The 19440-nt window shown below is 47.5% G+C and overlaps 1 protein-coding gene across 6 annotated transcripts in view; it reads left to right on the top strand.

Moving 5' to 3' along the window:
- Positions 1-19440, top strand: part of CUX1 (cut like homeobox 1) — a 465449-nt gene that overhangs the window by 193568 nt on the left and 252441 nt on the right. For all 6 annotated transcript variants that reach the window (XM_064375707.1, XM_064375706.1, XM_064375705.1 and 3 more), the window contains exon 3: positions 15970-16017. In XM_064375707.1, the coding sequence (XP_064231777.1) occupies positions 15970-16017 (48 nt within the window). The remainder of the gene's footprint in view (positions 1-15969; positions 16018-19440) is intronic.

The raw sequence follows: 19440 nt of genomic DNA, 5'->3' as shown, positions 1-19440 counted from the left end.
GAATGAATGAATGAAGCATTCCCCCAGAGAATTCTTAAATCATCTTAGGCAGTCATGGAATTTCCCAGCAAGTCAGCTTTTAGAGTCCTAAAAATATTTTCAGTATTCATCCCTTTAAGGAATATATCGAAAGCAATCAGCACCAACCAGGGTTTTTCAGCTGATTCCCAAATGTGTGATAAGAAACACCAAACTCCTTGGGGGAGAAAAACTTGTTCAGGTGAAATGCTTGCGGAAATCCTTACAGCCCTGTGGTGTTCGCTAAGATATAGTAAGCATGTAAATAGCTAGGTACTTTGATCTACCTCAAATACTTACCAGTTTAAACATTCTGCCGTCATACCAAAAAACAAACAAACAAAAAAGGCACCAGCGTGTCGTTGGACATGCTGTCTTGTGTGGCTGAGACGCAGATCAAGAGGGATTTTTAGGAAAGACAATAAAGTACAAAAATCGCCGAAGCGAATGTCACGATGGCTGGAGGGAAATAGATGTATAGTTGCCATATTTGGTAATAAAAGAGAAGTCTGTGCAAATTTGCTCGACATTTATGGACTTCTATGATTCATCTCCCAGGGCCAGCAGCTCCAGCCAAGAGATATAGAACATCTTCAACTGTATTTCTTGCCTAAATTGTTTTGCTGCACAGAAGCCATGTTGTGTATTCAGAAGAAAATTGCAAGACCACATAGAAAAGTCACTATTTGGGAACAGGCCTGAGAAAGCTTGCTTAGAGGAATTCCAAAAGTATTTGAAAGGCATTTATTGGCCAAACACATAGTAATTCTCTAAGCATCAACAGTTTTCCATAGATCAAAGCTGACATATACAGTGTATTTTCTGTGGTTAGTCACTCCAAAAAGAGGGTTCTCTGCTTTGTTGACTGATTGACTCATAGGCAAACTCTTCTCATTTCATTTTATTTATTTATTTATTTATTTATTTTTTGAGATGGAGTTTCACTCTTGTTGCCCAGGCTGGAGTGCAATGGTGCAATCTCAGCTCCCTGCAACCTCAGCCTCCCGGGTTCAAGCAATTCTCCTGTCTCAGCCTCCCAAGTAGCTGGGATTATGGGCATGTGCCACCATACCTGTCTAATTTTGTGTTTTCAGTAGAGATGGGATTTCTCCATGTTGGTCAGGATGGTCTCAAACTCCCGACCTCAGGTGATCCACCCACCTCGGCCTCCCAAAGTGCTGGGATTACAGGCATGAGCCACCACGCCCAGCCTGTTTTATTATTTTTTTGAGAAAGGGTCTTGCTCTGTCTCCCACACTGGCGTGGAGTGGTGAGATCTCGGCTCAGTGCAGCCTCAACCTCCCTAGGCTCAAGCAATCCTCCCACATCAGCCTCCCCAATGGCTGGGACCATAGGCACACACCACCACGTCTGGCTAATTTTTATATTTTTTGTAGAAACAGGACCTCGCCATGTTGCCCAAGCTGGTCTTGAACTCCTGGGCTCAAGCAGTCCTCCCACTTCAGCCTCCCAGAGTGCCCAAAGTGCTGGGATTACAGGCATCTGTTACCATGCCCAGCCTGTTTTTCATTTTCATCTGTGATTGAGTGAGGTGCAATTTGTAGCTCCATTTCCAGGGACAGGGTGCAAAATAGGTACTGAGCCGTGTGTGTCCTTCAGGCCGAGCAGCTTCTAAACTGTGTCCTTCTCTGATCAGGTCCCTGGAACTCTCCTGGGCAGGAGGCTCAGAAGAGACCAGCTTCTGTGGCCTTCGCAGCAGGTTACTGTTAGATGCACCTTTTAGAAGCCACATTGATGGCATCTCAAAGGACAGACATAAGGCGTGCTCAGTACGACCATCACTCACTCCCACAGGACAGCCACTGTTTCCCACCCAGAATTTCCTGTGAAAGGTGCTCATTTTAAAGCAGCACGCATCCTCAGAACTGCAAAGTTGGGCATATAGATGACTATCAATTAGACTTCTTTTTAGATACACTCTACGCTCTGCAGTGACCTCGGGGTCTCCGAGGGGTGGGACTTCCTGGATGAAACCAAGTTGCTGCTTCTCTGGTGCCCTTGAACGGCCTTTCTTGGCTGCAGTGATGTCGGGTCCCCTTTCTAGCCGCGTGCTGCTCTGCCATTGGGGATGCTGAAGCCGAGGAGGGCCAGGAAGCCTTTCTTTGCTTGGAAGTTTTTGTTTCCCCTTCGCTTGCTAGGTTGGGATAATCCACTGGGAAGCCTCTGAGCGTCTTTAAACATAAAATCGAGTTTCAAAGGTTTAAATTCCCTAGTCGCCCCCTAAGTTGCATGTTAGGCTTGGTTGCTATCTGTATGGTATAAATAATTCCATTTAGAAATTAAGAAATTAAGGGCTGTATTTCCGACGTCAGCGCCTCTGTAGTCTCCCCCAACCACCAAAAAAAAAAAAAAAAAGACATCTAAAAATCGTGAGGTCACCACTTAGATCTTTCGGGCTGCACATGGGTGACCAGGTGCCTTGCCAGGATCCTGCCTCGGTTTCCATTTGTGTGTTTGAGTGAGTGTCCCAGAAAGCATGTGCACCGAGCTTTGTGTCTACAAGTAGATTTACCCATCATTCATTATTTATCATTCCTCTGAGCAGCTCTGTGAAGCTAGTAACGTTACTAAACAATATGCACTGATTATGTAGCTAAGACAAAAGGCTGTCCTTTTCAAGCCACTTAATTTTAGGTAAGCTAGTTGCACGCAAGTGATGAATAAACGTGAAGTCAGGCATCCAGGTGGAGAAACAAAGAAAATGAAACTGGAACTGCGAGAGGAGTGCCTGAAATCTGGTTTCATTTTATTTTATTTTTTATTTTTGAGATGGAGTCTCCCTCTGTTGCCCAGGCTGGAGTGCAGTAGTGCAATCTCGGCTCACTGCACCCTCTGCCTCCCAGGCTCACGCAGTTCTCCCACCTCAGCTTCCCAAGTAGCTGGGACTACAGGCACAGCCTACCATGCCCAGCTAATTTTTCTATTTTTGGTAGAGACAGGGTTTCACCATGTTGGTCAGGCTGGTCTTGAACTCCTGACCTCAGGTGATCCGTCCACCTTGGCCTTCCAAAGTGCTGGGAATACAGGCATGAGCCTCTGCGTCCAGCCAAAAGGATACAATTTAAAGACAAAGGAAAAAGAAAAGCTGTAATTGTGTTCACTTAGAAACATCTCCCATTTCGACCAGGCACGGTGGCTTACGCCTGTAATCCCAGCGCTTTGGGAGACCGAGGCGGACAGATCACCTGGTCAGGAGTTTGAGACCAGCCCAACCAACATGGAAAAACCCCATCTCTACTAAAAATAAAAAAATTAGCCGGTCGTGGTGGCGCGTGCCTATAACCCCACTCGGGAGGCTGAGGCAGAAGAATTGCTTGAACCTGGGAGGCAGAGGGTGCAGTGAGCGGAGATCACGCCATTGCACTCCAGCCTGGGCAACAAGAGCAAAACTCCATCTCAAAAAAAAGAAAGGAAGGAAGGAGGGAGGGAGGAAGGGAGGAAGACAGGAAGAGAGGGAGGGAGGAAGGCTCTATCTCCCATTTCATACCAATGTCTTTCCTGGTGTTCTTGTCCAAATGCATATATGTGTGTGAGATTCATTGCTGTAATGTTGGGGTCAGACTGAACACGCTTTATAAAAGTTCATGGCTACTTTCACGCATCCACCCGCTACGCGTTTTCCAGATCTGAGCTCAGGTGCCCCTTCTCCAAAGGAGCCTTCTCTGCTGTCTCGGGTCAGGTCTGCCTCTTTTTTTCTTTTTCTTTCTGTTTTTCGGAAGCAGGATCTTACTCTGTCACCAGGCTGGAGTGCAGCGGCGCAATCACGACTCACTGCAGCCTTGACCCCCCTAGGCTCAAGCAATCCTCCCACCTCAGCCTCCCAAGTAGCTGGGGTTACAGGCACATGCCACCACACCTGGCTACTTTTTAAAATGTTTTTGTAGAGATGGGATCTTGCTGTGTTGCCCAGGCTGGTCTCGACCTACTGGGCTCAAGTGATCCTCCCTTAGCCTCCCAAGTAGCTGGGACTACAGGCACATGCCACTATACCCAGCTAATTTTTTTTAATTTTTAGTAGAGACAGGGTCTTGCTCTGTTGCTCAGGCTGGTGTCGAGCTCCAGAGCTCAAGAAGTCCTCCCACCTCAGCCTCCCACAGTGCTGGGATGACAGGCATGTGCCCCTATTCCCGGCCAGGTCTGCCTCTTAAACTCCCTTTGTACCACGTGCCCCCTCTGTAGCACTGGCCACAAGTAAGTGTCATCCATGTAAGTGGTGATTTGACTCGTATCTCACCCACCACGCAACAGAAACCCAGGAAGCACAGCAACCTGTGGGCTCTGTTCATGATTGAAGGAGCCCTGCAAACAGGGCCAGAAGGCCCACAATAGCTCCTCAACAAACATTTGTCAAATAAATGGAAGTCATGTGCATCATTCCAGGTCTTTGCTGTTCTTCGAAAAATAATCATGCTAACTCCAGGCTACAGTGAGCTATGATCGTGCCACTACATTCCAGCCTGGATGACAGAGCGAGACCTCGTTTCCTTCAAATGTTTATACCCACTACCCAATATGCGATTGTATTGCTTTTGTAAAATTCTGTAATAAGTACTCCCCTGGTGTCGGAATCCACGTGGTTTTTTTCTAGTTTGTCTCGGTTCTAAACACATGCGGAACATTCTTGTGCATAAATCTCTGCCTCCATCTCTGATTATTCTTACAGATAGACTCTTAAAAGTACTAAAAGGAAGGATTCATCTGCATTCTGATTTTAAATATCCCATTTGTCTAAAAGTTAGCAGGGCCTGTGATCTGGAGTAAATGACACAGTGGCAAAAGTCAGAGTCACAGGTCCTGGTTGGCTTCACAGAGTCCTAGGGCGAAATGGTGCCTTTGGGGTCCGTCCTCGTCTAGCAGAGGAGTCCTCTTGCCAGCAGTGTCCATAAATAGTTAGTTTGGGCTGGGTATGGTAGCTCACACCTGTAATCCCAGCACTTTGGGAGGCCAAGGCGGGTAGATCACCTGAGGTCAAGAGTTTGAGACCACCCTGGCCAACATGGTGAAACCCTGTCTCTACTAAAAATACAAAAATTAGCCAGGCATGGTGTCACACACCTGTAATCCCAGCTATTCAGGAGGTTGAAGCAAGAGAATCGCTTGAAGTTGGGAGGAGGAGGTTGCAGTGAGCCGAGATCACACCAGTGCACTCCAGCCTGGGTGACAAAGTGAGACTCCATCTCAAGGATGGAGTCTCTGGGAAGGGCATCTCTTTGTTCATTGATTTCACCTGCAAGTATTCACTGAGCGTCTGCCCTGAACCTAGCACCATCCGTGGCCCCAGGAATAGAATGGAGGAAGACCATTCTGTTCTCAAGTGTCTCCTCAGGATGACATCTCCTCAAATGTCTCCTAGAAATTGAGATCTCACCACTCTCGCTAGGACATAAGCTCCCTGAGGGCAGGGACTGTGACTCTCTCAATCACTTCTTGTAGTAATCACTGAAATTGTTTTTGAATAAATTATAATACATGGGCCAGGCATGGTGGCTCACTTCTATAATCCCAGCACTTTGGTAGGCCAAGATGGGTAGATCACTTGAGGTCAGGAGTTTGAGACCAGCCTGGCCCAAATAGAGAAACCCCATCACTACTAAAAAATAAAAAAAATTAGCCAGGTATGGTGACACGCACCTGTAATCCCAGCTACTCAGGAGGCCGAGGCAGGAGAATCGCTTGAGCCTGGGAGGCGGAGGTTGCAGTGAGCCGAGATCGCGCCACTGCACTCCAGCCTGGGCAACAGAGCAAGACTCCATCTCAAACAAATAAAAAATAAAATATAATATGTATAACATGTGTTTCCTCTCTTTGACAAATTCTAAATCTGTTGATATATAGATACATCAATAAATCACAGCTGTGTTTTCAAAGTTCTGAAATGTAACTAGAGATTTGTTTATTTCTGAGATGAAGTCTTGCTCTGTCACCCAGGCTGGAGTGCAGTGGCATGATCATAGCTCACTGCAGCCTCAACCTCCTGGGATCAAGCGATCCTCCCACCGCCCGCTCCTGAGTAGCTGGGACTGTAGGCGCTTGCCACCATGCCCAGGTAATTTTTTAGAAATTTTATGTAGAGCAGGAGTCTCCCTATGTTGCCCAGACTGGTCTTGAACTCCTGGCTTCAAGCAGTCCTCCTGTCTGGGCCTCCCAACATGCTGGGATTACAGGTGTGAGCCACTATGTCCAGTCAGAGGTTTAGACATGAGCAGTTATTCAGAAAGGGACTTGGAAGAATATTTTTAAATCAGACCTAGAGGCAAATCAGACTTATTTAAGAGAATTAACCAATGGAGCCTCCGTTTGGCTTCTCTCCTTTCCCACCACTGATCCCCTGGCCACGAGGAGAAATCCCTGTGCCAGGTGGGCCAGCGCAGGACACATGGCTTTGGAGACCAGGCAGGGCAGATGCCAACCCAGGCTACTGGAGCTGGCACTTGCACGCCCCTCTCAGTGGGGTATCTGATCTCCAGATGCCAGTGAGGCTCCAGGTGTCCTGTCTGAGCTGCCCCAAGGCCACATGGGATCTCAGAGTGGACAATCGGCTTGCCCTTGACACTGAACAGTTCTCAGCTCTGAGACCAGAAGAAGGCTTCGTGCAACCATTTCTCAGAAGTTTCAGTCTCTTAAAATTGGGGGCTCCGGAGAGCTTGTGTGCATGTGCGCGTGTACGTGTTGTATCTGTCAGTACTGATTGCATTAGACGTGAAAGCTGAGGAGTCTGCAAAGCACAGGACCACACAGATACAGGCACCACTGGTGTCAGAGTGAAGCTGGCATCACACATCACAGCCAGCTAGAAAACTCCACTGTACGCTTGCGGGAAAAGGCAGGTAACAAGAGGAGTTTTGACCTTGTGGACCCTTGAAAGGATCTGGGGAGCCAGGAGTCCCCAGACCCCACTTGCAGGATCACCGGCTTAGCGGCATTGGCCTCCAGGCTCCGCCATGATCCTGAGCCGTGGCCGCGTGCTGCCAGATTGAGGACTCTGTGGAGTTCGAATCCGCCCTTCTTCCGCGTCCTTTGCATCATCCTCAGCCTTTATCCTCCTCGGTGCACATTCAGGCATTTCCACTGAGATAAACACCCAACCCCTGCCTGCTTCTCATCATCAGACAAGGCTTTTTTTTATTTTATTTTATTCCTTTTGAAACATAGTCTCATTCTGTTGCTGAGGCTGGAGTGGAGTGCAGTGGCGCGATTTCGGCTCACTGCAATCTCCGCCTCCTGGATTCGGGAGATTCTCCTGCCTCATCTTCCTGAGTTGCTGGGATTACAGACGCCAGCTAACACTCCCGGCTGGTTTTTTGGTATTTTTAATAGAGATAGAGTTTCGCCATGTTGGCCAAGCTGGTCTTGAACTCCTGACCTCACGCGACCCACCTGCCTCAGCCTCCCAAAGTGCTGGGATTACAGGTGTGAGCCACCGCGCCCGGCCTCATCATCAGACAAGTCTTGACATTCCCTGTTGCTCAGGAACTCTGTGGCTTCAGGGTACCCCTCGCTGCTTACCAGCAGGCACCCTATGTTCAAACCCTGCACCCTCATCTCGGCTCCCGACCCCTGCAGTCCCCCAAAGACAGCCCTTCCCATCGTGGAGTTGAACCACGCACCACACAAAAACCACAGCATCAGCGTTGGAGACTTTCTGCCAGGACCTGGAACGTGTCTTAAATGGTGCAAAGACATTTAAATGGAAAGAAATTACAGCAGGAGCGAGTTTATCCCTTTCAAGATAATCTTATTTAATAACCAAAAAACTCACAAAGATGTGCGTTTTATCCAACTACAAAAGCAGCGTGGCGGGTTATATATTGTGGTAATTATATGTTTGGGGTTTCATTCCTCCTTTAAACCAGATTTCTATTATTTCAGAAAATCAGCCATTCTAGAAAAAGACTATCCATTTATTTCATTGCTGCGTGGCCCATACACTGTAAAAATAGGTCAAGAACAGTAATCTAAATTGACTGCTGATAAATAATTAAAGCTAATGGAATTTTTCTCAAACCTGTGAACTGAAATCTTTGAGAAATTGCCAGGACATACTTACTGTCTGCTGTTATATAGAAAGATATTTTTTATTTAATATTTCAGTTTCAATGCCATTTAAAGTTGCCCTGTTCTATCACAAGGACTAGAAGGAGTATGTCTTCATCTATAAAAGTAACCAAAGGCACGATGCCACATTGATGGCCACATGGTTCATCTTCAGATGAGATGGGAAGTGACAGTTTTGGTGTCCTGGAACTAAAGAAACTTCATTTTTCACTGAACTGGATTTTAAGTTGAGGTCTACAATCCATATATCACATAATGTATATTGTTTTGTTTTTTAAGACTCTGTATGTGGTCTGGGCTGTTGTATACATGGATAAGGGAGACTTCCAGCTATCTTAAATGACATCCAGGAAAATAAATACGAAGAACATTTTTTCTTTTGCCAATAATTGGCCGGGCACAGTGGCTCACGCCTGTGATTCCCACACTTTGGGAGGCCCAGGCAGGTGGAACTCTCAAGGCAGGTGGAGTTGGAGACCAGCTTGGCCAACGTGGTGAAACCCCGTCTCTACTGAAAATACAAAAATTAGCCAGACGTGGTGGCAGGTGCCTGTGATCCCAGCTACTTGGGAAGCTGAGGCAGGAGAATCGCTTGAACCTGGGAGGCGGAGGTTGTAGAAAGCTGAGATCGCACCACTACACTCCAGCCTGGGCGACAAGCGAAACTCCGTCTGAAAAAAAAAAAAAGAAAAAGAAAATGTGAGCTCAGACCAGGGAAGAGGCAAGAGCAGAGCATTATCCCAGGTGGGTGGGGCAGGTCTGGAACAGAAGGTGACGACTGAACAGGCCGAGCCACAGGGTCAGGTCTCTAAGTGTCCCTGCCTCTAGCACCGTTGGCAACAATCTTGCAAGAGTCAGAATCAAGTCTTTCAGAAGTGACCCAGTTCAGCCCCTCACTATGCCCACCCTGCCCCAGTGCTCTTGGAAAGACTAACGTTTTCACCAAAGCAGAAAGGCTCCCACCCCTGAGCTGTCCCTGTAGAGGATGGGATACCATCAAGAGATGTGGCACCTCTTCAACACAGTCGGGGTTATTTCCCAGAAAAGCGTCCAAGTTACCGTAGAGTGAAAAAAAATCCAAAAAAATCTGGATTACCGGATTTTTTTTTCATGGCTGTGTCACTCAAGCTGGAGCGTAGTGGCACGATCATAGGTCTCTGCAGTCCCAGACTCCTAAGTACAAGCCACTCTCCCACCTCAGCTGCCAAACTAAATAGGACTACAAGCCTGCGCAGGCTTGTACAGGCTGATCTCAGACTCCGAGGCTTAAATGATCCACCCACCTCAGCCTCCCAGAGTGCTGGGATTACAGCTGAGATCATGCTCCACTAATTTTTGTATTTTTTTTTTAGAGACGGAGTTTCACCATGTTGCCCAGGCTGGTCTCGAATGTGTGGGCTCAAGCAAGCCTCCTGCTTTGGCCTCCCAAAGTGCTGGGATTACAGGCGTGAGTTACCAGACTTTTTTCGGAGTTTCACTTTTGTTCCCCAGGCTGGAGTGCAATCTTGGCACACCGCAGCCTCCAACTCCCGGGTTCAAGCAGTTCTCCTGCCTCAGCCTCCCGAGTAGCTGGGATTACAGGCATGTGCCACCACAGAAATTATATATTTTGTATTTTTTTAGTAGAGACCAGGTTTCTCCATGTTGGTCGGGCTGGTCTCGAACTCCTGACCTCAGGTGCTCCACCCGCCTCGGCCTCCCAAAGTGCTGAGATTACAGGCGTGAGCCACCACGTCTAGCCCAAATATTTTAAAAATAGAGATGACTTGCTAACTTTGGAGATGTGTTTGTAATTCACAGCCTCCTTCTGTGTATGCATGTGTTTGTGCTGATTCCAGCGAGCTGCTTGTTGCAAATATATACAGTGTCCCCGGAGCCTCTCGCTCCTGCACACAGAGGTGGACCTCCGCAAGGCAGCTCAGTGTGTCACCAGCTCTGGGTCCCTGGCACAAGACTCTGGGATGTGGGGAGCAGAAGAGAGCTCACAGGGATTGGGAGCATGAGGCCCTAAGAGGGAGCAGAGCCTTCCAGAGAGGGCCCCGGGAGTGTATGTGTCAAGATTTGCACTCGTACATTGCAGGTACAATTGAACACTGCATGACCATTTTATTTGTCTCTTATTTTGCTTTTACATCAAAATGGTTTCCTTCAGCAATTTGCATTACCTAGAAAATTCCTTAATAGCATTTTGGTGTTCGGTTCTCTGACCTAAAAACTGAGTTGTGAATCAGCAGTTTCGAGAATAATGGAAATCCGGCCACAGTAGCTCACGCCTGTAATCCCAGCACTCTGGGAGGCAGTGGTGGGTGGATCCCTTGAGCCTAAGAGTTTGAGATCAGCCTGGGCAACATGGCGAAACCCCGTCTCTACAAAACATGCAAAAATTAGCCGGACATAGTGGCGCATGCCTATAGTCCCAGCTATTCTGGAGGCTGAGATGGGAGGATTGCTCCTGCCCGGGAGAACAAGGTTGTAGTGAGCTATGATTGCACCACTGCACTCCAGCCTGGATGGAAGAACGAGACACTGTCTCGGAAAAAAAAAAAAAAAAAAAAAAAGGAGAGACTAATGGAAATCCTTTCACATAGAAACATCTCTGTGTAAACATTATTTACTTGCAGTGTACTCAGAAGAGAAGGTTGACATATGAGCTATTTTGGCTTTCGCCCACAGACATCTGATAGGAATTATCTCAAGGACATCACTCTCTGTGCATTAAGATGTGTGTTGCTTTTTGCTCAACAGATGGGATGGGATGGAAGCAAGGTGGAAACATCACTGACAAACCTGTAACTGAATTAAGTGTGTAACTCTAAGTAATTAAGTTTTTTTTTTTTTTTTTTTTTTTGAGACGGAGTTTTGCTCTTGATACCCAGGCTGGAGCGCAATGGCGCGATCTCGGCTCACCGCAATCTCCGCCTCCTGGGTTCAGGCAATTCTCCTGCCTCAGCCTCCTGAGTAGCTGGGATTACAGGCACACGCCACCGTGCCCAGCTAATTTTTTGTATTAGTAGAGACGGGGTTTCACCATGTTGACCAGGATGGTCTCGATCTCTTGACCTCGTGATCCACCCGCCTCGGCCTCCCAAAGTGCTGGGATTACAGGCTTGAGCCACCGCGCCCGGCCAGTAATTAAGTTTTAAAACATAGTCAGGTCTGGTGGCCCAAGCCTGTAATCCCTGCACTTTGGGAGGCTGAGGTGGGCAGGTTACTTGAGGTGAGGAGTTCGAGACCAGCCTGGCCAACATGGCGAAACCCTGTTTCTACTAAAAATACAAAAATTAGCAGGGCAGGGTGGCTCACACCTGTAATCCCAGCTACTTGGGAGGCTGAGCCAGAAGAATTGCTTGAACCCAGGAGGTGGAGGTTGCAGTGAGCTGAGATCACATCACTGCACTCCAGCCTAGGCGACAGAGCGAGACTCCATGTGAAAAAAAAAAGTTTTTAAATACGTGTTCTCTGCCTCATTATCATTCATTCCACTGTGGTTTTGACCAACCTGAACCCCACTTTTTCCAGTTTATGATCACAAAGAAGGATTGCACAGGTATGCCTGAGGACCAGTACGTGGCAGAGTCTGCATTTTCTGGTGCTGTCCAGACAGCAGCTGTTCTAGAAAGGTAGTCAATCATATCATGTCCTTGCTAACTGACAGTGGAGAATCCTGTGGGTCAGAATTGAGCATCTTTTTTGGAACAGAGTCTCTGTCGCCCAAGCTGGAGTACAATGGCTCAATCTTGGCTCACTGCAGCCTCAACCCCCTACCCCCACCCCGGGTCCAAGGGATTCTCCTGCCTCAGCCTCCGGAGCATCTGGGACTACAGGCGCTGTATTACCCAGGCTGGTCTCGAACTCCTCAGCTCAAGCAGTCCTCCCACCTTAGCCTCCCAATGTGCTGGGATTATAGGAGTGAGCCACCGAGCCTGGCCGGAATGGAACATCTTTGTATCTGTGTTCTTAGTTTAGCACAAAACTGAATAATATTTGCAGGCAGCAGAATTGGATCAGGAATTTCTCAAACTGCCAAAGATGAAATTAGAATGAGTGATTTTTGGCTGGCGGCTTGAAGTACATATATATCAGTTTGTGTATGATACGTGTGAATATATAGCGGTTTTTTCTCTCTTCAACTGTCTTTAAATATGTGTGTGTGCATGAGTATGTGTACAAACACACATTCAGCTTTAATATCAAAAAGGTTATTTTAGTAGGTCTGTTAGGAGAGTGAATATGCTCAAAAGGGGAAAAACTTCATGGATGGGGTGAGAGGAGTGTGCTTTATTTAAGGACATTATGAAAGGCATAGCCCTTCTGCTTCTGCCTTTCTGGAATGCTATAATAGAATATAGAAATAATTGTATCATCTCCTGTACTTCTCAGAGCTGGTGATTGTGTGAGGCTGGGCCTGTGCCAGGTTGGCACGGTTGGGGGCAACCCGGGGAGGCAGGCCTGGTAAGGTGCACTGCCGATCAGGGCTTAGCGTGGCCCCTGCCCCCCAGCCCCCTGCCCTCCTCCATCAAGCTCTGCCCGCTTCCATTTCTCTGCTGTGATCTCACATCTCTCAGCCCCACTGGCTTTCTCATCTCATTCCATAACCTCATCTGCCTTGTCTCTTTCTTTCCTCTCTGAATCTGGACCCTTGTTAAGCCTTTTTTTTTTTTTTTTTTTTTTTGAGTCAGAGTTTCACTTTGTCACCCAGGCTAGAGGGCAGTGGTGCAATCTCAGCTCACTGCAACCTCTGCCTCTGGGGTTTAAGTGATCCTCCCACCTCAGCCTCCTGAGTAAGGCCGGGACTACAGGCATGCACCATCACACCCAGCTAACTTTTGTATTTTTAGTAGAGACGGAGCTTTGCCATGCTGGCCAGGCTGGTCTCGAACTCCTGACCTCAGGTGATCCACTCGCCTCGGCCTTCCAAAGTGCTGGGATTACAGGCTTGAGCCACCGAGCCTGTCCGTATCTGGCCTTTCATTCGTTCCCTCGGCACCCATTCCATGTCTTTTCAAGTCCCCACTGTGTGCCAGGCCCTGTGGTAGTGTTCCCTGGGCCCTGCTGGGATCACACAGTAATCTTTCTTCCATCAGTCTTTACCCCATCCACTCTCTTTTCCCTTGTTTCCCTTTGTGTTCTATTTTGCCCTCTACATTTCTGAAAAGCGCAATGGGTGAAATGCGGTGGTGTGTTAGCTTCCTGTTGCTGCTGTCGCAACCTGCCATATGCCAAGTGGCTTCAAACAACAGAAATTTATTGTCCTACAGTGCTGGAGTTCAGGAGTCCAAAATGGGATTTCCCAGGCTGGAATCAGTGTGTCAGCCAGAGTTGTGTTCCTATTAGAAGCTCTGGGGGAGAATCAGTTTCCTGGCAGTTTCCAGCTTCTCGGGCTGCCTGCATTCCTATGGCATTCCGACCTCTGTATCGGTCCTCTGAGCCTCCTGCCTCTCTCTTACAAGGACCACTGGGATTACACCAGGCCCACCGGGATAATCCCAGATCATCTCCTGACTCATGATCCCTAACATAATCCCATCCGCAAAAGCCCCTTTTGCCATTGCAATCTAACGTATTCACAGGTGCCAGCTATTAGGATGTGGTTACCTCTGGAGGACTATTACTGGTGCTGACCACAGATAGCCTTATTTATATGAAAGAGATTGGTGGCCGGGCATGGTGGCTCATGCCTGTAATCCGAAGCACTTTGGGAGGCCAAGGCGGCCATGTCGCTTGAGCCCCAGTCTGGGCAACATGGTGAAACCCAGTTTCTACAAAAAATACACAAACTAGCTGGGTGTGGTGGCGCATGCCTCTAGTCCCAGCTACCTTGGGGGTTGAGGTGAAGGATCCCTTGAACCTGGGAGGTGGAGGTTACAGTGAGCCGAGATCGTGCCACTGCACTCCAGTCTGGATGACAGAGAGAGACCCTGTCTCAGGGGGAAAAAAAAAAAGAAAAAGAAAAAAAAGAGAGATTAGCAAATAATCTGATTTTTTTTTTTTTTTTGTCCTTGAACTTGGTGTAAAAAATACAGAAAATCATCTAGTAGAAGAAGAAACAGGGTTGATTTCTCTGAAGAAATAATAGTAGCATGTTTAGAAATGCATCCTTTAGAACAGTATATAGTTAAAAGGGAAATTATAATGCTCCTTGACCAAATGTTTCTATAGGATCACAATACAAAATAATGTGGGCTGATGATATTAATCAAAAAACTTGTGGTACAGTGGCCAGGCACGGCAGCTCACACCTGTAATCCCAGCACTTTGGGAGGTCAAGACAGGTAGATCACTTGAGTCCAGGAGTTCAAGACCAGCCTGGGCAACATAGCAGAACCCTTGTCTCCACAAAAAAAATAAGAAAATTAGCAAGGCATGATGGTGTGTGCCTGTAGTTCCAGCTACTCAGGAGGCTGAGGCAGGAGGATCGCTTGGATCCAGGAGGTTGAGGCTGCAGTGAGCTCTGATCACACCACTGCACTCCAACCTGGGTGACAGAGCAAGATCCTGCCTCAAAAAAACAAAAACTTGTGGTACAGGACTGTCATGTAGGTCCCTGTGCGATGATGGAAAAGCTCTGTATCTGCATGGTTTGAAGCAGTAGCCATCAGCTCCAAGTGGCTTCCAAATCCGTGAAATGTGGCTAGGGTAACTGAGAAACTGAATTTTCCCAATTTATTTAATTTTAATTAAGCTATATTTAAATATAAACCACATATGGCTGTATATGTTGATAGAGTATAAGACTTCCTTACCTGGGGTCTTGAGATAGGTCTTACTTAGGAAGGCTGTGATAAAATAATTTGCAGTTTTATTTCTGAGGGCAAGGTCAATAGCTTTCCTTAGATTCTCAGAAGGCCTCATGAACCAAAATGTGGGCTGGGCATGATGGCTTACAACTGTAATCCCCACACTTTAGGAGGCTGAGGCGGGCGGATCACCTGAGGTCAGGAGTTTGAGACCAGCCTGGTCAACATGGCGAAACCTCATCTCTACAAAAATACAAAAATTAGCCAGGTGTGGTGGCAGGCGCCTGTAATCCCAGCTACTTGGGAGGCTGAGGTGAGAGAATCGCCCGAACTCAGGAGGCAGAGGTTGCAGTGAGCTGAGATCACACCACTGCACTCCAGCCTGGGTAACAGAGTGAGACTCCATCTCAAAAAAAAAAAAAAAAGCAGCTAAAATACAGCACAGTGGCCCAGGTCAATTTCAGATAGGAACAGCAGTCAAACCCCCATTCTAGTCTATTTTATTCTAAGCAAATTATCTCATTTAGACTAACATCAAAAGCATTAGTTTGTAGCACATCGAAAATGAGGTGTATGTGACCAGGACTTAGTAGATATAAAATATCGTTGTAGGCCGGGTGGGGTGGCTCACGCCTGTAATCCTAGCACTTTGGGATGCTAAGGTGGGCGGATCTCTTAAGCCTAGGAGTTTGACCCCAGCCTGGGCAACATGATGAAACCCATCTCTACCAAAAAAAATACAAAAATTAGCCAAGCGCGGTGTCATACGCCTGTAGTCTCAGCTACTTAGGAGCCTGAGATGGAAGGATGACTCTAGCCCGGGAGGCGGAGGTTGCAGTGAGCCAGGATTGTGCCACTGCACTCCAGCCTGGTCAACAGAATGAAACTCCATCTCAAACAACGACGACAATAAAAATGGACCACCTCATTGTAGTCTTAAATGAGTTTAAATGCTGGAGCGCCAGTTGGCGTTATTTGTGTTTTAGGAGTGCAGGAACGGGCGAGGTCCCAGGCTTGCTTTAGAGATGATAGATGATCAGCACTGACTGCCACGCTGTTTTTTAGGAGGCCTTAACCGATGTTTCCCTTTTTTCTCCTCTTCACATGGCTGCTTCCTGACCTCTGCCTCCTGCTCCAGGATTTGCGCAAGCAGGTAGCGCCGCTGCTGAAGAGCTTCCAAGGAGAGGTAAGCTTTTCTGTTCATTTTCTATCCTGAGCCACCCTACGCGGCTAATCGCTCTGTCTGTACTCACGTTGAAGAAATACTCCTGGCAAGAGGGGCTGCCCAGATAGATGGTGCCTTCCCAGCTGCTCCGACCCAGCGTCGTGCAGATTTTGTGCTCTGTGATGTGGTTTTCCGTTGGGTCCTTGGTGAAAGCCCTCCTGGAAAAGGAACCTATTCTCAGAATATACAGAGGTGTGGTGGATTCCGAGCAGAAGCGCCCCGTGTGGTTGCAATGGGCAGGTTGTTTGCGCCATGGCCTTTAGGAGCCCATGCGTCCCCTCTGGGAAGTCGCCTCATTCCTAGAGCTAAGCTGGTCTGGGGCTGCCACTGCCGCAAGTGTGTACCACGAGTGCGGTGCTTTGGTGAGAGGCTGGCAGGGGCAAAGGGATGCCACTTGATCGCAGGCTTGAAACACAGCATCAGGCAGAAGCCACGAGGAGCAGGTCTGGGCTGGCAGAAGGAAGTGGTTTCTAACGGATCCTTCCAGAGAAGGACTGAGCCATCTGGCAGACGGCATGTGGGTGGCAAGTCACCTGGGACGTCCACCCTGGCTACTTATTAGTGGGAACAGCAACCATGGAGGGGACCGGGGCTCCGAGCAGGTTACACGCCTTGCCAGCCCTTTGTGTAAAGATTCAGTGATGTTTAGAAAACCAGAAATTATATTATTGTTTCAGATTTATTGACTGTCACCTCTTTAGCTTCTCCCATTGGGAAAACAGAATGGGAGATCATAGCAGGCTGATGAGAAAAGAAAACGAGACATTTCCAAAGCCCCTGAAAGAGCCCGTATTGGTACAGTCTTAGGAATTTCTTTTTTTTTCTTTTTTTTTGAGACAGAGTCTTGCCCTGTCACCCAGGCTGGAGTGCAATGGCGTGATCTCAGCTCACTGCAGCCTCCACCTCCCAGGTTCAAGCGAGTCTCCTGTCTCAGCCTCCCGAGTAGGTGGGATTACAGGCGCACACCATCACGTCCAGCCAATTTCTGTATTTTTAGTAGAGACAGGGTTTCACCATATTGGCCAGGCTGGTCTGGAACTCCTGACCTCGAGTAATCCACCCAACTCCACCTCCCAAAGTGCTGGAATTTCAGGTGGGAGCCAACATGCCTGGCGGGGATTTTATTTTGTTGCAACTATTAAGTTACAGGGAACACATGGGGCAAGGGCAGGAGAGATACAGCCGTGAGATGTAGTAGGTTCCGCTTGGGACACAGGCGACATGGGCCTTATGTGGAAGTCTGGGTTCCTGGGTCCAGAGCTCCACAGCAAGTGGTCAGGCTTCCATTTGCGAGATTCTTCAGCTGGAAGCGTGAGCAGGGAGTGAGTGATCGAAGGAGGCTGGAGGCTGGGGAGATTGTAGACAGAGACAGCTGATTTAAGGACATCAAAAGGGACCGGCGTAGAAAGAAGACACAGCAGTTGGTGATGGCTGGAAATTTTAGAGGGTAGAACAGCGCTCGTCTCTTCTTATGATGTTCTTCCTGCCTCATTCAGCCCCCCATGCACGTAGCTTGGTCCAGCCAGCAGGACACCCGCATCCCAGGGCTTGGGTAGACTTGAACAGCCTTTTTCTCAGAACTGCATCCCCAAGCCCGCACTTGATAAGTGAGACTGTTACCTGATGCCTAACCACATTTGATCTCACCTGCGCCATTACCTGTTCAGCAGCTTTGGAGAGACCCAGTGCTCTCCTAGTTCTCTAGCTCAAAGAGTTCAGTGCGCTTTTTGGGTGTTTGCTTGTTTTTCTTTCTTATTGAACAATTTCAAAGCTGTATAAAAATGGAAACATAGTACAGCGAACACCTGTACGCTCTTTACCCAGATCCACAGTCGTTGACATTTCACCCCACGTACCTCTCCACTTCCCTCCCCGCCCATCACTTTTGCTGAGCGTTTGGAAGTAAGCTGCAGACAGCAGGCACTGTGTCCCTCAAACACACATTTGAGGCTCCCAAAGCTAAGGAAACATGAACATTCTCCGACATTACCGCAGTAACCACAGATATCACACCTGGGAAAATTCACAGTCATTCCAGGTCATCTCATATTTGATCCAAAATCAAATTTTTCCAGTTGTCCTAACGGCCGTCCCCACAACTGGGGTCCAATCGGGTCCACACATTGCATTTGGAAATCTGTCTATCTATAGATCTATCAGTTCATCATCTGTTTTATATTTTTCCATTTAAAAAAATATATTTTTTTGAGACAGAGTCTTGCTCCATAACTCAGGCTGCAGTGCAACGGTGCTATCATGGCTCACTGCAGCCTCCACCTCCTGGGCTCAGCATCTTTTTGCCTTAGCAATCCCCCCACCTTGAATAGCTGGGACTATAGGTGTACACCACCATGTCAGGCTAATTTCCTTTTACTTTTAGTAGAGACAGTGTTTCAATATGTTACCTAGGCTTGTCTGGACATCCCCGGCTTAAACCATCCTCCCACCTTGGCCTCCCAAAGTGCCCTGATTACAGACATGAGCCACTGTACCAAGCCCCTCCATCATCTCCCTTGATGTGGTACATCCTCTCCATCTCCCTCATTTTTATTTTATTTTGTTTTGTTTTCTAGACAAGGTCTCACTCTGTCACCCAGGCTGGAGTGAAGTGGTGCAGTCTCGGCTCACTGCAACCTCTGCCTCCCGGTTTCAATTGATTCTCATCCCTCAGCCTCCTAGTAGCTGGGATGACAGGTGCTCCTCACCACGCCAGCTAATTTTTGTATTTTTAGTAGAGACGAGGTTTCACTATGTTGGCCAGGATGGTCTCAAACTTCTGACCTCAAGTGATCTGCCTGACTCAGCCTCCCAAAGTGCTAGGATTACAGATATGAGCCACCACGCCCGCCCTGATTTTCTTCTTTAAGAGTCTTAGCAAATTATCTTATAGATTAGCACATATTCTCAGTCGGATAATGGGTTTGATTCCTGATATCTTAAATTTGAAATACCCAAGAAACATCTAGGCTAAGCTTCCATTTACCTATTTTTCTTTTAAAGGCCATTTGAAAACTATAAATAAATAAAATTAACAGGGATTTTGAATACACACAAAAAGGTAATTTTTTAGCACTGTTAATTAGTATTTATCAAGCCTCTGCTAACTATCATGTTTGAAAATATATGATGTATACTTAAGGTATACAACATGATGCTATGGGATACATACAGACAATGAAATGGTTTAGAGGGAAGCCAATTAATACACGCGTCGTCTCCCGTAGTTACTTCTCGTGTGTGTGGCAGGAGCAGCTAGGCTCTCATTTGGCAGAAATCCCTCATATTGCAGCTACATTTACTACAGTCCTCATGTCACACATTAAATCTCTAGACACTCCCAGCATCATCCCTTCCAAAATGCTACATTTATATTAAATAATTTGT

Source organism: Aotus nancymaae, unplaced genomic scaffold (assembly GCF_030222135.1).
Source record: "Aotus nancymaae isolate 86718 unplaced genomic scaffold, 86718_ANA_hifiasm-v0.15.2.pri h1tg000012l, whole genome shotgun sequence".
NCBI classification, from domain to species: Eukaryota; Metazoa; Chordata; class Mammalia; order Primates; family Aotidae; genus Aotus; species Aotus nancymaae.
The sequence above is the reverse complement of the archived record's forward strand: the minus strand, read 5'-3'. Positions and strand labels throughout refer to the sequence as shown.